At 43.4% G+C, this 22,574-nt stretch overlaps 1 protein-coding gene across 8 annotated transcripts in view; it reads right to left on the reverse strand.

Annotated features, from left to right (window-relative positions):
- spegb (striated muscle enriched protein kinase b) overlaps positions 1-22,574 on the reverse strand; it is a 109,965-nt gene that overhangs the window by 51,320 nt on the left and 36,071 nt on the right. For 6 of the 8 annotated variants that reach the window (XM_064309879.1, XM_064309886.1, XM_064309878.1 and 3 more), the window contains 8 exons: positions 21,916-22,020; positions 15,117-15,270; positions 9,057-10,687; positions 8,420-8,563; positions 7,791-7,973; positions 3,855-4,036; positions 2,860-2,948; positions 1,603-1,778 (listed from right to left, as the gene is read on the reverse strand). In XM_064309879.1, the coding sequence (XP_064165949.1) occupies positions 1,603-1,778; positions 2,860-2,948; positions 3,855-4,036; positions 7,791-7,973; positions 8,420-8,563; positions 9,057-10,687; positions 15,117-15,270; positions 21,916-22,020 (2,664 nt within the window). Of the gene's footprint in view, positions 1-1,602; positions 1,779-2,859; positions 2,949-3,854; positions 4,037-7,790; positions 7,974-8,419; positions 8,564-9,056; positions 10,688-15,116; positions 15,271-21,915; positions 22,021-22,531; positions 22,567-22,574 lie in introns of all 8 variants that reach the window. The other 2 variants (XM_064309880.1, XM_064309884.1) reach the window with 2 other exon arrangements.

The following is a 22,574-nucleotide window of genomic DNA, read 5'->3' on the forward strand; positions in this document are numbered from 1 at the left end:
ACTGTCAAAGTACCGACTGACTGAACAAGGGCACCGCTCGACAGCGACAGCAGATCAACACGCACGGCAGACTACACTACAAGGGTAAGGATGACTCACAGCCTCCCGTCTGACTGTTTGTCAAGCGGGAATCCAGGGGGGCATAAAACATATAATAGCATTTGACCTTAAGGCGAAAATGCACCCGAAAATGTAAAAATGAAAATAGTCTGTCTAATTTCCCCCAGTGAACACATTATATGTAATACCCCGCTTATGTGGGCATAAAAATTGAAAAAGAATTATTGAAACTACAGCTAGTATATGAATGCAGCCCTCTGATAATCAGAGAAAAGTAGAGAGAGAGAGAGAGAGGGGAGATCGAGAGAGGGAGAGAGAAAGAGAGAGAGAGAGAGAGAGGGAGAGAAAGAGGGGGAGAGAGAGAAAGATATAAAGAGAGGGCGGGACTATCACTTTCAGGGGTGCTCGGCTCGTTGACGTTGTCGCCCACTAATCAGAGCTGTGAAGGCTCGCGCCAGGAGAAGCAAAAACAGACGAAATTCGGTGGTGTTCTTTAATCAATGATATCAGAGTTTATAATATTTTAATCCTCATCATCATGAAACCTGTTCTATCATTCGGAGGTTGCACTGGCTTGTTTGTACAGAAATGTCATTTTTGCCATATCAGACAAGGACAGTTCAACTGTGGAATCAAAAAACAGTTATGATATGAGCATTAAATGAGCATATCTTGCTCAAAATTAGAGGTAGAAAGATATCATTATTAAGATTATATTATAAAAGAAGGGAGATTATCCTCGTCCATCCATTCATTATCTATACCTGCTTATCCTGGGCAGGGTTGCATGGTCGCGGGGGGTGCTGGAGCCTATCCCAGCATGCATTGGGCGAGAGGCAGGTATACACCCTGAACAGGTCGCCAATCTACCACCAGACATGCATACACACTCACTTGCTATTCACTCACACGCTCACGCTTATTGGCAATTTAGAGACTCCAACTAGAGTATCCAATCCAAACCAATCCAATTAGCCTACCTGCATGTCTTTGGACTGTGGAAGGAAACTGGAGTACCCAGAGGAAACCCACACAGACATGGGGAGAACGTGCAAACTAAAACTGAAATACTTATTCTATTATGTATCAATTCAAATGACCATCCTGTAGTTGTCAAAGGTTTAGCTTGGTTTACAGTAGCTTGGTTATAGCCAGAGTTTAGTAGCGTAAGTCCAAGGAATTTATACAATACTTTCTTTCTAATAGAGGTGTTTCCAAGAAAGTATTGTTTAAATTCCTAGGAAGTACATAACTAAACTCAAGCAATAACAAACCTAAACTGTTGACAACTACAAGGCAGTCACTTGAATGGATCAGTAATAGAGGAGGTGTTTATAAGTATATCAGTTTAAGTTTCTTAATACTTACCAAGTTTTTACCAGTGGTAATTACCAAATGATGTGCTATTTTTACGAGGTATTTACCTGGTGAATACATAGTACTTCCTGCACAGATCACAGAGAATGTATTAAATGGGTCTTGAGCACAGAAAGTTTGGGGTCACCTGGTACACAGACAGGGGTACAATGAATGAGCTCTTACCTTTGACCTCTAGCTTGCATTCACATTGCTTTGATCCGTACTCATTGATGATCTTGCAGGTATACACTCCCATATCAGATCTCTGTGCCGATGTGATCTTCATCTCGAAGGTTCCATCCTCAGCTTCTCGCACGATGTGTCGGCCAGCAGTTTTTATTGTCACACGGTCCCTTAGCCTGGTAGCACAGAGAGTGTACATTAGTGTCGGTCCCTTAGCCTGGTAGCACAGAGAGTGTACATTAGTGTCGGTCCCTTAGCCTGGTAGCACAGAGAGTGTATATTAGTGCCAGTCCCTTAGACTGGTAGCACAGAGAGTGTACATTAGTGTCGGTCCCTTAGCCTGGTAGCACAGAGAGTGTATATTAGTGTCGGTCCCTTAGCCTGGTAGCACAGAGAGTGTATATTAGTGTCGGTCCCTTAGCCTGGTAGCACAGAGAGTGTATATTAGTGTCGGTCCCTTAGCCTGGTAGCACAGAGAGTGTATATTAGTGCCAGTCCCTTAGCCTGGTAGAAGAGAGTGTAGATTAGCCTGGTGGCACAGAGAGTGTACATTAGTGTCAGTCCCATAGCTCTTAGTAAATAAGGACTAGCGTGTCAGTCCCTTAGCTCTTAGTAAATAAGGACTAGCAGAAGTCCACACAACTCCTAGAGCACATCATTTGTATATAATCCCTCTTTTTCTATCTCTCTATATTCCATTCTTCAGACAATTTAGAAACCCACCCTGAGAACTGCAATTCTTACTGATCCATTCAGACGAGTCGTTCCAGTTCTACCTTGTCAACTGCCTTTTGAAAATCTAAATATACAGCATTATACACCTGGTTTGAATCAAAGCATTATGTAGCTTCCTCAGTTGCCTATATACAGATCAGAATTTTGCATGAGATGTGAATCTCACAGTCCTGTATTTTCCTGGGTCAGCAAGTTATCAAGTATTTCCTCACTTTTTAGTGATTTCATGAAGTCTCTTATTTCTATAAAAATTTTAATTTCTATTTTTTGTTATTAATCCCAGGTCTCCTCAGTTTATCTGCAGTATATTAAAGCACAGGAGTAACCTTGTTCCTGGTGCAGCTTTCAACCATGTAACTGACTGTATTCCTGCAATATCTTAATCAAAGCCCAAAGTTTCATTCCAATTTTAATGAAATTCTATTGCAAATATAGACAATAGCGTTGAGCGGTTGTTTTCGTAAGTAGGACAGAGAACAGAACGCGCAGTGAGAAAGTAGTTATGTTGGAGGAGACTCTCACCAGTAAATCATGGGCTTGGGCTGACCCTGCATTCTCACACACATGGTGACTGCCTGGCCCTCAGTCACCACCTGGTCACTAAGAGTCATCTGTGGAAAAGGGGAGAGCACTGAACGGGGTGGTTTTAGGGTAACAGTGCACCGCACGTCATGATCTTCCGCTTTAAACCATATTCTGCACATCACTCCTAACTGTATATAACTAGCACAAACCTCTTTATAATGCAGTGATCACAACTAACATAACTGATACCATACAAATGATGCTACCCAGAATGATAAGTAGCAATCTATCCTAACTAGTGTGGCCATAAAACAGACCTTCCCTCCTAACCCAGAACATCAATAGACTCATGTTATCAACAGTATCTCAGTGCATTGCTTCATAAATAAGCAGCCATCTTCCCCTAGCAAAGCCAGGGGGCTACAAGCAACGTTCCATAAAACTAACTGACACAATATTTTGTCACATTTCAGACCCACCCACCACAGAAGCCCAACAATGATTTCAAATTGACACATAACGATATGAAACGGTATATATTCCCAAAGCACTGCCATATATTCACAAAGCACTGCCATATATTATCAGAACACTGCCATATATTCCCAGAGCACTGTCATATCTCCATAGAACACTGGCATAGATTCTCAGAACATTGACATATATTCCCAGAGCACTGCCATATATTCCCAGAGCACCTTCGCATCATAGATTCTCAGAACACTTATATTCCCAGAGCACTGCTTTCCAGTATTCTTCCACAGAACACTGGCATAGATTCTCAGAACATTGACATATATTCCCAGAGCACTGCCATATATTCTCAGAGCACTGTCATATCTCCACAGAACACTGGCATAGATTCTCAGAACATTGACATATATTCCCAGAGCACTGCCATATATTCCCAGAGTACTGCCATTCCTGGAGCACTTTCATAATAGAGGCAGAAAAACAATCTTGCGAAAGAAACAGATGGAAATTTTCTCCACCTGGAAGGACGGAGGTTCCCTGAATCGGGTGTCCACGATTTTTCTGGGCTCAGGCCCCCGATAGGACGGCCCCCCGTAGTCCAGGCCTTCCTCCATGGGGCTGAGGTACTCTTCATCAGACGTAATGGGGCTGCTGATGTCCATGGGCACGCTGAGGGTGCCTCGGGGCTCCTGTCTGGAGTCTGGCAGGGCAACGACAAAGGGTATGAGGTCAAAGGTCAAGGGTCACCAAGAGGAACATGTTACCTGTACTGTGAGAACACACGGTGAGCATGTGGGGAACGTGTGTTAGCCTGGTCGTGGGATCGTTCTGTGAATGAGGAGGGAGACAAACCATGCTTGCATTTCAGCGAAATTCATTCCAAAAACATTCATCATTCTCAGACGATTCCTTTGCATATAGCTCTGTTTGCATATGTGTCCCACACGTGTCTTTGGAGGGAAATCCATTCCCTCTACAGACGCTAACAGGATATAATTCCTCAACATGCATGTATTCTTCATTTGTTTTGTTCCAATTTTGCAGTAGCTTTCCTTGTTTTGAGATGTTTTCATTAATTGCCTGTAAACGGGTTGGAATAATGCTTATGTTTATTCAGGGGAGCTGAACAGAATGCTGATAAACTATCAGGTCCTATGCAGTGGGATTCTAAGCTCACCAAGTTATCGCCATGGTGATGGAGCTTGGCAGGAAGGCAGTGTGGTATAAAAAGGTTTCCAAGGTGACTGGCAAGGGCAGAGATTGGCTTTGAAATGAGGTAGAGCTTGACAAAGGATAGACCCCTCAATCCCTGAGCCAATCAATCTCTTGCATCAGGGGTTTAAATGCACAGGCAGCAGTGTGGTCCCCAGACTGGACTGGAGGGCTTAAGAAAAGGAATGGAACTGCCCTTCCCTCTAGCTTTGTGGCTCACTCTCGATCATGTGCCGGACAGTGATGGAAAGATTAAAGTGCGACGGCAACACAGCATATCAGTGAAAGACCTGAGGGGTGTTTCACAAAGCAGGATTACCGAGTTAGCTGGATAACTGCCCTGAGTGAAACCCGGAACAGCTCTTTTCACTTCAGTCCAGGTTCCGGGTTTCACTCAGCTGTCCAGATAACTCAGTAATCCTGCTTGCAGAAACAGGGACCTGGGCTCCGGCATGTTTGCCAGGTAAGGCTGTTGTACTCCAGGACACATAGCTGAACCTACATTAATGGAGATTATAGCAATATCTATAACCTCATTATACATCAAATGTGAGCCAGAGATTTTATCTGTGATATTTTAGCTTGGATAACAGTGCTGACTAAATAAATAAATACAGGTGTACATTAATAACAGCAAGTGCTGGATGAAACATCCAGCTCTGGATGAAACATCCTGTCAGCCGTATTTCCCACTGCAATTTATCAGAATTCGAGCTAACAGGGTTGGCTGGGAGTCACCATTACATCACTATGCCAAAAGTGTATGATTTTTCTAAATATAAGCACATTATAATTTAGCCTTTTCTTTATAGCTACACACACGCACGCCCAAACCCCCACTTTTCCCCACCTCCTTGCCTGTACTCCAAACGCCACTGTGTTTTAATAATCATAAACTTTGTGCGCACTACGTACGCAACAGCAGCAATTTCCCTTCTATCTTGTCAGGAGCATAAATAAGGCCTGGCTCATTCTGCACGGAAACCTATAATCAGCGACGTCTTCAGGCTAATATAGTGTAAATGTTCCCACGCTCTAACTGAGCGACATAAATTATAATATACTGCGGATAGGTGTGATGTCACAATGGCGGTTCTAATTCAGTGGATCTAATGTGCTGGATCATAAAGGCCCAGGAGTCTGGCATTAATCATGCGGTAGGAGGTAAAAGAGGCAGTTATCGCAGCATTGTGGGAACCGTGAACTCCCCGTAAGTTCCACTTCCTAACAAGGCAATACGCCCCGTCACCTTCACTATTTTTAGAAAGGTGAAACACTTCACTTCTGAGAAGCAAGGAAACTTTACGGCAACGAAATGCAACAAGTAGGACACCAGGTCATGGACTAGCACGTCTGCCAAATAAAACTGATCCAAACATCAGCAAAACATTTATTGGCAAATATCTCAGCCCGTAGTAATACTAATTGGCTCTGTACACACTTTCTTTTCAGAAGCTGTTATGATCATTGGCTTCATAAAAAATACATTCATATACAATTGATTTCCTAATAATATTGTGACTCAGCGACTGTGAGTCATAATTTTGACGTCTGGCTGGAGGCTCCACAGTAAACACTGCCGTTCCAAAGCCTTAAGATTTTGAAAGCAAACTTACAACTCCACATTATCTCAGCGGTGTATTGTTTTACACATGATAATGTCTCCTTTTAATAATGCTCTCCTTTGTTCTTTTATATCATTGACATACAATCAGGAAATTGAGAATCATTACCTGACAGTTTTTCTGCAGTACGAGCCAATTATTCTTTCCTAAAAATTCCCCAATGCAGTTCATTAATTTAGACCCATTATTTTCCCATTGCTGTTTTATCTATTAGTGCAGCCAATCAAAGCTCTTCCTGCAGCTGGCTTAGTTTGAATTAAACATCTTGCCATTTGCCCAAACTTGATTAGCACATTTTGTATTTTGAACGTGTTTCTGAGCCCAGAGACTGCCACATTTTTTTGGTCTCAATCCAAACTGCATACATGAATTCAATCTTTCATTTGTTACGTTACAAAGAGCAATAAAATAGTGAAACAAATAGAATCACTTAAAAATTCAGCAGTGCTTTTCTTTGAACAGTTCAGAGAAAAATAGCTCCACTTCCTCGGATAATGACTACCGGTACTTGAAGGAGAAGATTCTGTGTTTGTAGGTTTGTCTGAAGAGAAAGAATACAGGCCACCTTGCTTGATGACTAAACAGCATTGTTTCCTTTTGAAATTCATCAGGAGGCCAGAACGCCTTCAACAATTTATAGGTTGAATTTAGCCTCTGGGTTGCTATGGTAACTCACAGCCAGTGGATCTGTCTTTGGAGGGGGCTGTTGGCAGGGGGTGAGATGTGTGTGTGTAAAAATGTGTGTGTATGTGTGTGTTTGTGTGTGTGAGCATGTGTGTGTTAGTGTGTGTGTAAGCATGTGTGTGTGAGAGTGTGTGTGTTTGTGTGTGTGCGTGAGCGTGTGTGTGTGCGTGTGTGCGAGCGTGTGTGTGCGTGAGTGTGTGTGTGTTTGTTTGTGTTTGTGTGTGTGTGTGTGCGTGTGCATGTGTGTGTTTGTTTGCATGTGTGTGTGTGTGTGTGTGTGTGTGTGAGTGAGCATGTGTATGTGTGTGTGTGTTTGTGTGAGTGTGTGTACAGAAGGCCAGACCAGCATTTATGTAGGCCTTTCAGGCAAAATATTTTATTGTTTGAGTGCTGTGAGTGGTTGTACTGTAATACACATTTCCTTTGATGTTAAAAAGCATCTTTCCTCAATACAGATAAAAAAAAGTTTTAAAAAACCTTTAAGAACAGTCCTAAGGATGCAGAATATCCTGAGAGCTGTGGTCAAACAAAATGGACACTGTCGGTATCTGTATCAAGGCTTAGGATGTATCAAGGCTTTTAGAGATGGAGTGACATTATGAAGAATTTGAAGTCCTCTTGTGATTTTGATAAGTTTCCAGGAAACATTACCTGATGGTGCAGGAGTGGTTGTTAAGATATGATCGTTGATATTTGGTCACACATACATGAGTGGTAGACAAAATATGACCATTTGTTTGGCATTTGGTCACAGACACAGGAGTGGTTTGTAGGATATATCCATCTGGTTGGCATATGGTCACAGACACAGGACTGGTTAATAGCGTGAACATCCATCTGCGTCTGGTCGATGGCAGCTACCTGCCTGGATGAAGAGGGTGGCAGTGCAGGTGGCACGCCCCACCTCGTTGGTGGCGGTGATGCAGTGCCTACCTGCCTGGATGAAGAGGGTGGCAGTGCAGGTGGCACGCCCCACCTCGTTGGTGGCGGTGGCGCGGTACGTGCCAGCGTCGCTCGGTTTCGCCCGTTTGATGAGCAGCGAGTGCCTCTCTCCCTCCACCTTCACCGTGTGCGTGGCACTGTTCCGTATCTCATCATCCTCTTTTCTCCAGGTCACTGCAGGAGCGGACATATTCACTGTTTATTCATCAATATACACCTCTGTTTCAGCTGATCACTTACTGACCTTTCTTTGTCTGTCTCGCCGTAATGCATCACAAAATATATCCTTTCATTGCCAAAAACAGAATTATTTAAAATTTCACGCATTTTTTCTGATTGCTAGACACCTGTAGAAAACACTGGAAGTTTTGCCGAAGGAACAAAAAAGCTCATTAAAATCTTAGCTTCCATTTCATTTAAGATTAGCTCACTGAGTCTACGTTCTCCCAGTCTACATAGGCAGACGGGACTGTGCAGGGTGACTGGTGCGTCATGGAGCTTGTAGTTATATGGGAGGTGATGGAATGCCGGCCAATTTTGGGACAGGGTGTTGGGAGAACTTTGGGCATTCTTCCCTCAAAAGCCTAATCTAACAGGCTACTGGGGTGCGGGTATCTTGCCTTCTGGGTACGGCGTGCCAGCGATGATGCACGTTAGCAGTATGTCGGTGCCTGCAGATGCCACGGTGTCCTGCAGGGGGAGCTCAAACATGGGAGCCTCCAGCGGGTCCTCTCCTGCAGAGACGTACGAGTCGTCGGAAGACTCTGCGCAGACAGGTCAGCGTTGCAGTAATAACAACAACACAAATGTTAATCTCTTTTTTTAAATAATGGTACTGCTCATACAAAAATAAACAAAATGTCATCTGGGTAATTTTAACATAAAACATATTTCTGTTTCCAAGGAAACAAGTATAATATACCTTTCACTGAAGCAAATTCATAAAATACACAGATACAGTTGCACAAATGCAGCCTCGTTTTTTAAACTATGAGAAATTTGTCAGAAGTAACAGAGCTTGTATTTTGTCACCGTATTAATCCCCAATTAAGATCAGGACCTGACAAGATGAAGGTCTGTATTTAAACAGCACACTCAGTTTAGCAAGTTAGTTTTTGTAATTGCTGAACCTGTCAAACTGCATTTATGAAGAAAGATAATTCTGGTTTTTTAACTGTTAGTCAAAGCTGCGGGCTAATGTTAATGTGATGTTGAGTCTCAGCCTTGGTGAGCTGAAGGCGTGCTGGGAACCCTCACCGAGCTCTGGAGACATGGGCCTCGTGCGATGGCCTTTTCCTCTGGTTCTGTGCGTCGCGCCCTCCCTGCTTTTCTTCACGGGTTTGCTCCCCGCCTCCTCCGCGCTCTGCACCTCCATGGGCTCCTCTTCCACAACGATAGTCGGGATGGGGAGTTTTGGAGCTGGGGACGCAGGCGGTGCCTGCACCTCCATACCCTCCTGCCCTGGAACCGAGCCGTGGGCGGGAGAGGAGGGTTTAGAGAGTCTCGGAGGTTTAGGCGGAGCTTGGGTGGTGTGCTCCTGGATCCGAGGCTCTCTCTGCACAAGCGGACTCGGAGGCCTCTGCTCCACCTTGCGTAAGGACGGGCCGACCCTCCTGGCCGCTGGCTCCTCCCTCAGAGCCTCTTTAACGGGGGAGTCTGGGGCACGGGCGAGTTCGTGAGCAAAAGGAGATCTTCTCTGGACAAGTGGACTTGGAGGCCTTCGTTCTACTTGGCGTACCGATATCTCAACCTTCCTAGGCGATGGCTCCTCCTTCGGTGGGGGAGGAGGGGGTAGCTCCTCTTCAGCTAAACCTGGACTCTGTGTTGTTAAAGAGCTCTGAGGCGGCTCTCTGACTGGGCTGCTTCTTGCTGGCTGTCTTGACAACCGTTGGCCAGGTAACTCAGTGACTGACAAAGCCTCTGGGGTGATTTCTTTCTCTCCAAATCTGCTAATCGTCACACTGTTTACCGAGGACTTGCTGGTTTCGGGCTGCTGGGGTGGAGACTCCTCCTCATTTTTCTGGGCTTCCTGTTTCTTTTCAGGTTCCGGTGATCTTTGTGGCGATCGCTCTTTCAGTTGCTCTCTCCGTTTCTCTTCTTCTTCCTGCTGGATGCGCTCGCGGATCTGCAGTTTCTGGAGAACCTGAGGGGGGATGGGCTCCACTTTTCTCAAGGGCTGCCTGCTGCGGTGAGAGAGCTGCTCTGTGGAGAAGGACTTTGCCAGATGGGGCTTCCCCACCAGCTTCTTGATCCTCCGCAGCTCCTCGGTGAACTTGCTCTCGATGTCCTGGACCTTTTGGGAGTAGCGAGGCCGGTCTTCTAGAGAGGCGGCCCTCTGCCTGAACATGGACCTCCTCTCAGCCGCGTCCGCCTTCAGCGCCTCCCGCAGGTCCTCCCTGGAGCTCTCTCTGGAGATTCCTAACCGGCTGCCCCCATCGTCCGAGTCGATGGAAGCGGCCCGGTTGAAACCGGCCCAGGATCGCCCCGAGATGGATCCCTCGGGATTGTCGATGCTCTTCCTTCGCTCCTCGAAGACTCGCACCTTCTCAAAGATCTTGGAGCTGGCACGAGCCAGCTTTGGGGAAGGACGGGGCGTCAAGTCCTTGCGGGAATACTCACTGACAGGGGTCTGAGGGCGGGAGTCCGGGTTACTACTCTGAGACATGGCGGAGGACTTTGGTTGCTTAATCTTGTCCTCAAATTCTCCCGTTACGGTGTCTACATAGTCGGATGGGACAACAACTTTCTTGCGAGGGGTGAGTGGTGTGCCAGGGGCTGACCCAGAACGGGTAGTAATAGGGGAAGTGATGGAACGCTGGCCAATTTTGGGAGAGGGGGGTGGGAGAACTTGGGGATGTGCTTCCCTCAAAACGTCTTCAGATTGGCTCCTGAAAGAAGGTGATTAAGGGAAATGTTCTGTTAGGGTAGAGGTCTGGGAGGAGGAGGAGCCCAGCTGTTTGGAAGAGGACAGGAAACCTGAGTGGCCTTTTTGTGGCTTGGGGTCGAGGAAGAGGAAGAGAAAGGCCTTCCAGTGTGACAACCTTTCTGCCTGAACATATGTAGCTAGAGGCAGCGAAGGGTTTCACATGAACTCAGTAGTGTCTGTGGAGGAGATCTACGTGTTCAGTGTGGATTAGATTTTCAAGATCGTTGTCAAGTGGCGAAATCTTATAAAATCAAAAGTGCAATGGGAAAGGGTCAAATTAGATATATGGATAAAAACTGGGTCTTTAAAACCGTAAAGTGCTATTTAGATGTTTGTTTGTTTTTTTTGGGGGGGGGGGGGGGTAGGTGGGGGGCTGGGGGGTGGGGTATAACAAGGTGTCTGTGGATGTCTGTGAATGAAAAGTATTATAAAATAGTGTTATGGATTATCTCTTATCAAATACAGCAGCCTATGTGCCAGAAATACTATAAAATCTGATGTTTTTTTTTAACTCTAAATTGTATCACTGTATTCAGAACATTTAATATCTATGCTGAAATATGTATTGGGTGAGCTAGGGTGTAATGGGATGTATGAGTGGTCAGGTGTAGGTGCCATGGGCCAGATCATATTGTGTAGTGCCTACAACCTATTTCTTCCAACATAACTGGACTAGACCACCAGATATCACCAGATACCTACAAGGTTAAGTCAAAATGTATTTTGCCGTAACTAGGAAGGACAGAAAGAGTCCTGGTACTTAAACAGAATACTGAATCCTGGGTTATCAAGCTGGCCGCAGTACACTTGACGTTGGCATCAGATGACACCACTTCTGGTGTTAATGCAAACCCGACTGCAGTCACCTGACGATGTTTCAAATGGACGAATCCACTGTTAACTTGGGTGGCTTCTGCACACTGCACGACCCTTCTCTCCTTCCCAGACAGCAAATGTTAAGACTTACTCTTGTGATCTATATCCAGTGTTTTTACTGCATGAACAGAACGCAAGCAGCACCCCAAGCATGCAAGAGAATGTGAGCATGCAGTACTAGAGTAATCTAATGTCCGCCTCACCGGGCATTCCAAAAGCCCACTATATGCAGGTTTTACAAATACAAATTAAAGCTAAATCATGAGTAAATTACTAGGCAACTACTGTGTTATGAAATCATATAAAGGATATGAAACTGCTCTAGTGATATGTGAAAAAGTGAATTATTATTAATCCGATACAATTTCATTATAATTGAATTCTGAGTATTAGGTTTATGACAATATTGGATCTTGTCATTTTTCTCGTGGTTGTGGGAAAGATGTCCAAAATTGGGTGAAATGTTTATATATGGATTATTCAACTAGTCCTGAAATATGAAGGAAATTATATTTGTAAATATTTGTAGAATTTAATGTTTCTGGTTTTGCTTAAATGCTTCAAATTTTAGATGGAGACAAACATCATACGAAAATTACTTTGGTGAAGGCGCCATTTTCCCAATAAAGCTGGGAGGCAAGAGCACATAATGGGAATGTGCCCACTAATCTCCTTCATAGGAGCTACGGGCTGTTTTAATATGGCCTTCTAATAGGTATAATTTGTGGCTATTTATAAACATAAAAAATGATACGCCAGGCATCGGTGTATGTGCACTGGAGAGGAACACCATACTCTTTGAAAGTGTATTTGGTAACAAGATTAATTGTATGCCTTTGTTATTTTCTCTCTTGTATGCCTGACATAAGAGGATGTGATGAATTGTTGATCTGGTAAAGATCAGATAATCTCTTGGGGTGATAAAAGTACATGCGGACAGAGAGGCAGGACTATACATGCTTCAGAGATTGTCCTTAAAAAGCCATGCGTAACAAACGGGTGGAAACCAAAGAAGGACCTCACAAACATCCAATGAGATGCAAACCATGTCCTGAAATCACTTTTTCAAACATCTGGATTCCGAAGCATCGCAAACCAGGTGATAGATTTGGCCACCTCCGAGAACAGTCAGAGTTGGCTTGATTCATTTTTGCTCTCATTGGTGTGTGGGTCTTAACTTAAAATTGACTGTGAGGGAGGTCAAAGGAAAGTATGAACTGAAAATGAATAAAAAAACCTAAAATGATGACAAGAACGTAAGTCAATCTCGAAACAAACTTGATTCAAAATAAGCTAATTTGTGAGTTATTGGCAAATCTGTTTGAATACATACTTATAATTGCATTTAAAATTAAAGATTTTAATTTAAAATTGAATTGACTGATTCCACAGACCTGTTTAGAAGTATTTGCCAATGTTGATGGGCAGTAGTATTATTGAGAATCAGAAAAGGTAATACTGAAATATTAATCAAGCTTACTGTCCGAAATGTTTTAATTTGAGACCGGTTGTACATAAACTAGATGGTGAATGACATACAGTACTATGATCCTGCGACATAGACACAGTCACTATGGAAACTCATCTGAGTGTAATCAGCAAATAAAGCTCTAAGAAAGATTCACAACGTGAAATTTAGGCTGGTATTGTGATGATAACAGAAGAAACTTGATGACAGGGTGTGAAATAAGACCATGTTTGATTATTGTAATTTGACTGCTCTGTCTAGCTTCACTGGAGTCCTCATGGAAAAGATCAACTGTAGGAGAATAAATACCTATTTCTCTGCATTATGTATTCAACAATCGTGTTCTGTTGTTTTTGTTACCAACAGAAAATTGTAATCAGCAATAGGGTTTGGTAGGGTAATTTTCTAAACTTTGTCACTGAGATAAATTTTCGGTAATAAAAGCATTTCTGAATAGCAGTGCTGGTCTAGGACCAGTTTGTCCTTTTAGCTCATAATGGACGAGATTAGTACATAGACAGGGGAAAGCTGATCCGAGGTCAGTACTCCTACCCTGAGATGCTTTATGAATACTGGCCGAGGTTGTGTTCTGGGTAACCGAGCACTTTGACCTTGCCTGGACCGAACGGACCTCAATCTTGAATGCAGTCATGTCTGGGTCCAGCAGTTTTAAAAATTAAACCTGTTCACATCCCAGCTCCTTATAATTCCGTTCAGGTGCGCAACCAAATGTGATTCACATCGAACAACAGAACGCAAATCACAGAACAGGTATGGGAAACAAAAGAGTGGGAATTCTGTCAATAAAAATGATGAAATACATAAAGAAAAAGAATAAACTAAACATACTGTCATGCTACTTGTATTTTAGAAGAGATTAGGAGGGATTTGTAATCGATTTTTTATGTTTGGATTTAGAAATAAACACTAAATTATGGCATATTTGGCTATGTCAACTGTTTTTTTGAGAGGGGAAAAAAGGTGTGTTTAAAAGGGGAAATAAAAAATGCTGTGTGGTTGTTGGCAGTTGACCCTGGCTATAACACAAGGGGAGAACACTCACGGTCTGGGAAGGGCCCTCCGAGAGCACATTCTGCTAAAGTTTCAGGACTTCCTGCCAGCCAATCAATATCTGCGTTACTGACAAGTGCGCCACAAAACTACAGCGCACAAGCATTTTCCTTTTATGTCTGCTGTGACCCAGGTCAATGCCTGTGAGATGTCGTCAGTAAATATCATCTTCTAAAAATCAACAATATGCTTGTCACTGACAAAAGCTCACTTAAGAAATGATTTCAGAAATTGAGATGATTTTGTCTTTGATGTAGTATGATTCAGTTAAATACGATGCCTTTGAAACTTGGCAACACACGCGCAACAAACAGCACTTGGCTCCTGTGTCCGATTAGTCAGTCGATCAAATAACGCTCAGTGGTAGAAGCTTATAATTACAGCCACACGGAATTTTCACCTGTGAGCAAAATGGATTTGCACTTAACTGCTGTTTGAGAAACGTTTGGCATCCATTAAGAGCATCACACAAGATTGTATATCATCAATCTGGGCTAACTGTTCACCGCTCTCAATTGTTGTTTTTTTTTAAATTTGTGTGGAGATAGTCACTTCCCCTCAGGTTTCTTCACCTTCTCTATGACTCACACAGGCACTTCTGTCAAAGCCAAGCTTCCCACGGCCTTTCACCAGAAACGACTCCTTCCTTACCTCCAGTGTGTTATAGCGAGGGTCTACTGCAGCCTTGTGAACGGCTTTGTGTGGAACTCAGTGTTTCCGGTTTTGCTTTGTTTTTTTTTGCTCTGATCTGTAGTGGCGGTTTTGGGGGCTGACTGGCATTTTGACTTACAAGGGAACAGAAAAAGTCCTTCCTCTATAGAGACTGAACGTGCTACCGTAGTAATCGCTAGCTAAGGACACACTTTCCTCCGACCCCCACACTGGCCGGGACAGATTGGCGCGGGACGCTCGAATCAGAGGTTCCACCCCTAGGTGCCTGATGTGGGCGCCGGCAGGCTCTCGTCCGTTAGCTTGCCTGGCGGGCTTGGAGGGGTCCTGCGGCACGGGGGCTCTCGAACCCAAGGCCGGAGCCTCCTTCTCTACCACCGTGTTCGGGCTGCCCGCCCAGCTGTCCGTCCTCGAACCCCGGCGTCCGTCCGCCGTCACGTCCATCATCCGGTCGCTGTCGCCTGCGGGGGGGCACAGGGGTTACTGCGCTGATGACTCGCAGGGTGCAGTAAAGCATTCTGAGCACTTCCCAGGACCCATCAGACGCTCTACATAGCCGGGTAGTTCAACTGGTACCCCAGGGGCCAAATTTGGCCCAGCACAAATATACTCTTGGCCCTTTAGATCACAGATAAGAACATAAAAAGTACTACAAGATGCATGACCATAATGCTTTTAATAGTAAAACACACTGCCTGAATGAGGATTATTTTACCACTTCCCCCTTTTTGTGATGAATGAATTTTCTATTTATTTTATTATTATTCACTTATTCTAAGTGCAGCTAAAGTGCCTCCTGTATGTGTATGCATGTGTATTTATGTGTATTGTGGACTCATACATGTAAAATATGTGGCCTATATGCACTATTCCAGATTTCATCAGATTTCAACACTATCTTTTTAAAGAAAGGTACATGAGAGGAATACTGAGAGAGAAGTAGAATCGCTGCCGCAGGTGTGTACACCCAAAACCAGTGATGAGAAAGAAAGATGCCACACGCACTCAGCTGTCTAGCGAAAGCATATTTATTATTAGCAAAAAAGCACAAAAACAAAAGGTACTAGCATAGAGTGCTAGACAGAGCAGGAGCAAATGTTTCACCTACACGCTTTTTTCAGTGCAAAGACAGATGTGACACATAGTCCACAGCAAATAGAACTCTACTAATGAAGACATACATACCAAACTAAGACATACAGACCAGATAATTAGACATTAAAAAAACTATATAGAATGTGGTCCTCTAATTATCTCACCTGCATGCTGTCTCCTCATCAGTAGATTTCTAATTTATGTGGACCGTTGTACAGTGGAGTGTTAGTAACTGAAGGGGGTTATCAGTTTCTGCTTGTGTGGTTGATAGTATAAGTGTTTTATTCTGTAAGCTTTTTCATACTGGAACGGTAGCAAACAATCAACAACAAAAAAACAGTTTCTTTATAGAATACATTGAAGTGAAATAAGTATATCCTGTTGTCAAACGCAAACACAATTCTAAATTCAAGTTTTTAAACAAGGTAAAACCTGAGAATGATATGTACATGTGTTGACGGCAGAAGAGCTAAAGGCAGTATAAAAATGTCACTGCCACTGGTTCTGAGTGAGCTCCAGATTTTACAGCCAGCGTTGATGCACTTGGACAGAGACAGGGAATCATGGGTAAAAAAAAAATTAACAGGCAGCATTTATCAGGAATGCTCAAAGAGGCCTTCCATCCGCTCATAAATGATAGAGCCACTCACAAAATCTATTAAATATGAACCAGGATGGGAGGAAAAAACACACCTCTTTAAAAATCCTTGGCATTTTTCTTTACAGCACCACGCAGAGAAAAGGACACTAGAAGCGATTTATTCATTGGTTTGCGGAGATGGTCATTATCCAAAAAGGATTTAACCAGCCTGTGGGTGCCGGCTGTTTCAAAGAAAATCCGTTTTTCATTACTCAGTTGCAAGTTAACGGGTATTAGCAATTCCACAAATATTGTGCCATTTGAACGACCATGATCCCAAAATGTCTTATTGGGAGCTACAAGCAAGATGCAGATGCTCAACCACAATTCAGCTGAAAGACTATATAACATGAACAAAGGTAAGCCTTACAAATTCAGATTTCTGCAGATGCATTACCAGAGGGGATAAATATCCATTTTGTCTTTTATCTGCCAGTGAAAATTTGACTCTGGAGGACTAGCAACACAATTCTGATTCTGACTCATTGTTTGAGAGAGAAAGTGCACATGTTTTTTTTGCCTCCCCAGCAAAGCTGACAAATTCTCTCCTTCATCCCAGCCATCATACTGAGAGCATCAACAACAATGCCAGAATATTATTTTCATCATTCATTTTACAACTCAAGGCAGTATGCAACACTCAAACAAACAAAAAAGCAGATGTATGCTTCTCTGTCCTATTTTTGAAGTACTTTTCAGTCAGTCGATAAAACAAATTTCATATTTGTTAAATCTATACAAAAACCAACAAAAAAAATCATAATTAAAAATGGGCACTATGTTAATGCATCCAGGCTAACAGTAGCCATACAAAACTCAAAGGTTAACCCTATCCACTGTGGCCCCCTAGTGGTGGGATGTGGATGGCCCAATTGTTTACGGCAGGCCTACTCAACCCCAGGACATGAGGGCGGAGGTGTCTGTAGTATTTGCTAGAACCTTGCAAAACACCACCTGATTTTTCTAATTATTTTACCATATTGGTTCAGGAAACAGTGGCAACTTCCCCTTAAACTGATTATTGGTTTGAATCTGTTTTCAATTATTTCCCTGGATTAATAATAAAGCAATTAATTCACAAAATACTCAATACCAGCAGATATAGCCAGTTCACATGAATTAGGTGAGTAGTAAAATTCTTTCAATTTGCATCACAAAATTTTGCACATTTTAACATTATTTAAAATTGTGGATACATGTAGGCTACTCTTTGTACTTCACATCCACTCAGAGAATACTATTCACAACAAAGATCTGCAATTTGCAGATTTTGTCATTTAAATGATCTTGAATAGCAGGTTTTGCAGCATTCATTGATGCTTGTGTGGAAAGCAAATGGGGTAGTGAACAGATTTTCCTAAATTGAATTTATCCTTAAATCTTAAAAAAGTAGCTCTGGGTTTAACTGCTGACGGATTATTCAGATCGTTGGAACACTTGTTAATCAAAGAAAATAGGTGAAAACGGGTTGAGACCAATGATCGGTTTAAATGGAAGGTTTCTGCCTCATCTATTTTCAGCTCAGCAACCACCACTGTCAGGACGTAAGCTCATTAATGAAATCTGGTGGTGTAGTACATGACTGGAGCAGAGACACTGCAGCCTGTAGGGCCTGGAGTTGAGCAGCGCTGATACTTCTCTGAAGTGGGTTGAAATAAATGGGGTCAAACCCACTCTTTTTTGCGGGTTCCAATCCTGGGCGTGGTACAGATATTGTACCCTTGAGCAAAGGCGCTCAACCTAATGTGCTTAAGAGAACATGGAAATCCAACTGTACCAATGAACAGCATGTAAAACAGAAGCAGTGTAAGTCACTCTGTAAAAGGTTGTCCACTAATATAATGAGTAATGTAGCACCAGTATGGGGAGGACCGTGCTTTCCCAGAATGCTATTAACTTGAAAATGAACTGGAATACAATGCACTGTGATTGTAGTCCTACTACATGATGCAGAAACACAACCGATAAATGTAGCGCTGTCCAGTCGAGGGGCACTTAACAATTCTTTCTCCATCCCTCCACCTCGCCTTTGAACGTGGAAAAGTATTCACCAGGATACAACAGCTGCTGCTGAGTTTTACAGTGATGGAGAGTTTCATCGATTGAACTTTGACATCCGCCATGTTTGTCTATTAAGTTTAGAGTCTAAAAGGCCTCTACATTATATTTACACCCCATTGCTGGAGTCACTTTGCTTCAGTGGAGTCCACCGTTAATGTAAAATCAGCTTGGTTATGCTATTTCACTCATATTTTGGCTTAGTGCCCACAGATGGCGAGATTTCAGTCGCTTAAGTGTGCCCCTGTGAACACCTGGTGCTTAGCCAGCTCTAGTTTTTAGTCTGAAAGATGATCAAAATTTCAGGAAAGAAACTGGAATGTTTTGTGTCATTTGATGCGAAAGAGTTTTAAGCTATAAATGGCACACCTAAGTCCACATACTAAGAGACTAAAACCTTCAGCGAACATTCAAACTATCTCCAAACAACTAAACTCAGCACTCCAAATTGTCAGCTAGCGAGCTGAGCATCAACAGAACATGAGAAAGAAGGACTAGCCAGGTCTGTAAACTGTCACTGAGCGCAGACAGTGAATTTTCCTTTGTTAATGCTCCTGTGCATATTTAGGATTTCTCGCCGTGTAGACTGTTGAAAGTAAGAATGACCATGTACAGTCTGTTCTGGGGCGGTATCCAGAGGGAAGAGGGGGAAACAGCGAGATGCTGTATATAAACGCTGCAATGCCACCACAGAGGCTTGAGATGTGTACTGGAATAAATAAACTCACAAGATCTAACTGGTGCATTAGCATGGGTGACTTCCCCCCACATTTCCCCATATTCACATTTTTGCTAAAACATAATTCATCTTCCACATGTAAATTATTTGTGTTATGGTGGAACGGTATTTTATTGTGCGCTTCCTGGGGTTTTCACGCTTTTGAGAACAGACAGCTGCAGCTATTTAAACCAGCAGATGATCCAGCTGGTATGCCTGGTGTTTGAGCTCGCTGAAGTTATCTCTCTGTCCTGACCTCAGCGTATCTCTGCTCTGTGACTCAGTAAAGCTGCTGTGACTCAGTAAAGCTGCACTCTGACTCAGTAAAGCTGCTCTGTGACTCAGTAAACCTGCACTCTGACTCAGTAAAGCTGCACTCTGACTCAGTAAAGCTGCTCTGTGACTCAGTAAAGCTGCTCTGTGACTTAGTAAAGCTGCTTTGTGACTTGTAAAGCTGCACTGTGACTCAGTAAAGCTGCTCTGTGACTCAGTAAAGTTGCTCTGTGACTCAGTAAAGTTGCACTGTGATTTAGTAAATCTGCTCTGTGACTCAGTAAAGCTGCTCTGTGACTCAGTAAAGTTGCACTGTGATTTAGTAAATCTGCTCTGTGACTCAGTAAAGCTGCTCTGTGACTCAGAAAACCTGCTCTGTGACTCAGTAAAGCTGCTCTGTGACTCAGTAAAGTTGCTCTGTGACTCAGTAAAGCTGCTCTGTGCTTCAGTAAAGCTGCTCTGTGACTCAGTAAAGCGGATCTGTGACTCAGTAAAGCTGCACTGTGACTCAGTAAAGCTGCTCTGTTACTCAGTAAAGCTGATCTGTGACTCAGAAAACCTGCTCTGTGACTCAGTAAAGCTGCACTCTGACTCAGTAAAGCTGCTCTGTGACTCAGTAAACCTGCACTCTGACTCAGTAAAGCTGCACTCTGACTCAGTAAAGCTGCTCTGTGACTCAGTAAAGTTGCACTGTGATTTAGTAAATCTGCTCTGTGACTCAGTAAAGCTGCTCTGTGAATCAGTAAAGTTGCACTGTGATTCAGTAAAGCTGCTCTGTGACTCAGTAAAGTTGCTCTGTGACTCAGTAAAGCTGCTTTGTGACTTGGAAAGCTGCTCTGTGATTCAGTAAAGCTGCTCTGTGACTCAGTAAAGCTGCTTTGTGACTCAGTAAAGCTGCTCTGTGATTCAGTAAAGCTGCTCTGTGACTCAGTAAAGTTGCACTGTGATTTAGTAAATTTGCTCTGTGACTCGGTAAAGCTGTTCTGTGTCTCAGTAAAGCTGCTTTGTGACTCAGTAAAGTTGCACTGTGACTCAGTAAAGCTGCTCTGTGACTCAGTAAAGCTGCTTTGTGACTCAGTAAAGTTGCTTTGTGACTTGGAAAGCTGCTCTGTGAATCAGTAAAGCTGCTCTGTGACTCAGTAAACTTGCTTTGTGACTTGGAAAGCTGCTCTGTGAATCAGTAAAGCTGCTCTGTGACTCAGAAAACCTGCTCTGTGACTCAGTAAAGCTGCTCTATTACTCTGTAAGGCTGCTCTGTGACTCAGTAAAGCTGTGATGTGACTCAGTAAAGCTGCTCTGTGACTCAGTCAGGCTGCTCTGTGACTCAGTAAAGCTGCACTCTGACTCATGAAAGTTGCTCTGTGAATCAGTAAAGCTGCACTCTGACTCAGTAAAGCTGCTCTGTGACTCAGTAAAGCTGCGATGTGACTCAGTAAAGCTGCTCTATTACTCTGTAAGGCTGCTCTGTGAATCAGTAAAGCTGTACTGTGACTCAGTAAAGCTGCTCTGTGACTCAGCAAAGCTGCGATGTGACTCAGCAAAGCTGTGATGTGACTCAGTAAAGCTGCTGTGTGACTCAGTAAAGCCATGCTGCACTGTGACTTAGTAAAGCTGCTCTGTGACTCAGTAAAGCTGTGATGTGACTCCGTAAGGCTGCTCTGTGACTCAGTAAAGCTGCACTCTGACTCAGTAAAGCTGCTCTGTGACTCAGTAAAGCCATGCTGCACTGTGACTTAGTAAAGGTGGACTGTGACCCAGTAAAACGAAGCAGAGCCAGCAGAGCAATACCAGTTGAACAGACTATGTAACAGAGCCATCAGCTAAATCTTGCTGCTACAAGAAACACCCACCAGCTATTTCCAGCAGTAATAAAAACAATAAGTACAATTTATGAGACAAATCAGGAATCTGTTTGAAAAAGATCTTTCTCTCTTACCATTCAAATAGTTCAAGAAAAACATTTCAGCTAATAGTTAATAATAGCACCTTTTGACTTGTCGCCTTTTTAAATCTCTTGCAGGCATTTCCTTTATCCTGTACTGAATCTACTCTGCCTTGCTTGTGACTACAGATGTTTTTTTTCAGGAACATGGGGAAATCATTCATGGCTGAAATCATTACTACTGCTTCCACCACCACAACTACAACTACGAACAAAACCACCACTAATACTACTACTTCTACAGCTACTACTACTTCTATGTCTAATACTACATCTAATAATATCACCACTAATAAAAACAATAAAAACAATATCTAAAAGAGGACTTACACATTCAGTGTTATCGTAGAAAGCTCAGGTGCGGAGCGTTAGTGATTTACCTGCAGGCACTCGGTGGGCAGCTCGATCCTGAAGCCCCGCAGGCCCCTCTTTGTTCTGCATGGGTATCTGGGGTTCCGCCGCTTCGTCCTCCGTGTTCTCTGAGTCTGCGGGGAGGAAGAGGAGACGGTGACGCGCTAAACGCCGAGGAGGAGCACTGACAAACGGCCCTTCACTTCTGCTCGGTGGACGAGCGCTGACGAGGAGCAGGACCGAGGACGAGCCTCAGAGCCCAGAGAGCCAGAGCGAGAGAACCGTCGCCGAAGCCTGTCATAAACCTGGCAGCGGCCTACTGAGGGAACCCAGACCCAAGCACGGCAGGTACTGAGTACACACAAACTGTACTAAGTACACACAAACTGAGTGTGTAATGAAAACACGGCCTTACGTCCTTGGCTATCAACAGAAACTACTTTTTGACAGATCATGAGAGGTGGCTATTCAAAGGCAAGCTAACATTTAAAGCACATCAAGTAAACATTGCATTTCAGATTACATAAGTGTTGGCGGCACAGACAGAAAAGGGTTTAAACACATTAAGAACAGAATAGTATGGTTTGGAGAAAAAATTAAAGAAGGGGAGAATGGAGGACCACGGACAGGAAGTGATGTCATTACCATAACTTTGCTTTCTGCATGAGCGGAAAACTTCTCTTCCATA

This window comes from Anguilla rostrata, chromosome 15 (genome assembly GCF_018555375.3).
Source record: "Anguilla rostrata isolate EN2019 chromosome 15, ASM1855537v3, whole genome shotgun sequence".
NCBI classification, from domain to species: domain Eukaryota; kingdom Metazoa; phylum Chordata; class Actinopteri; order Anguilliformes; family Anguillidae; genus Anguilla; species Anguilla rostrata.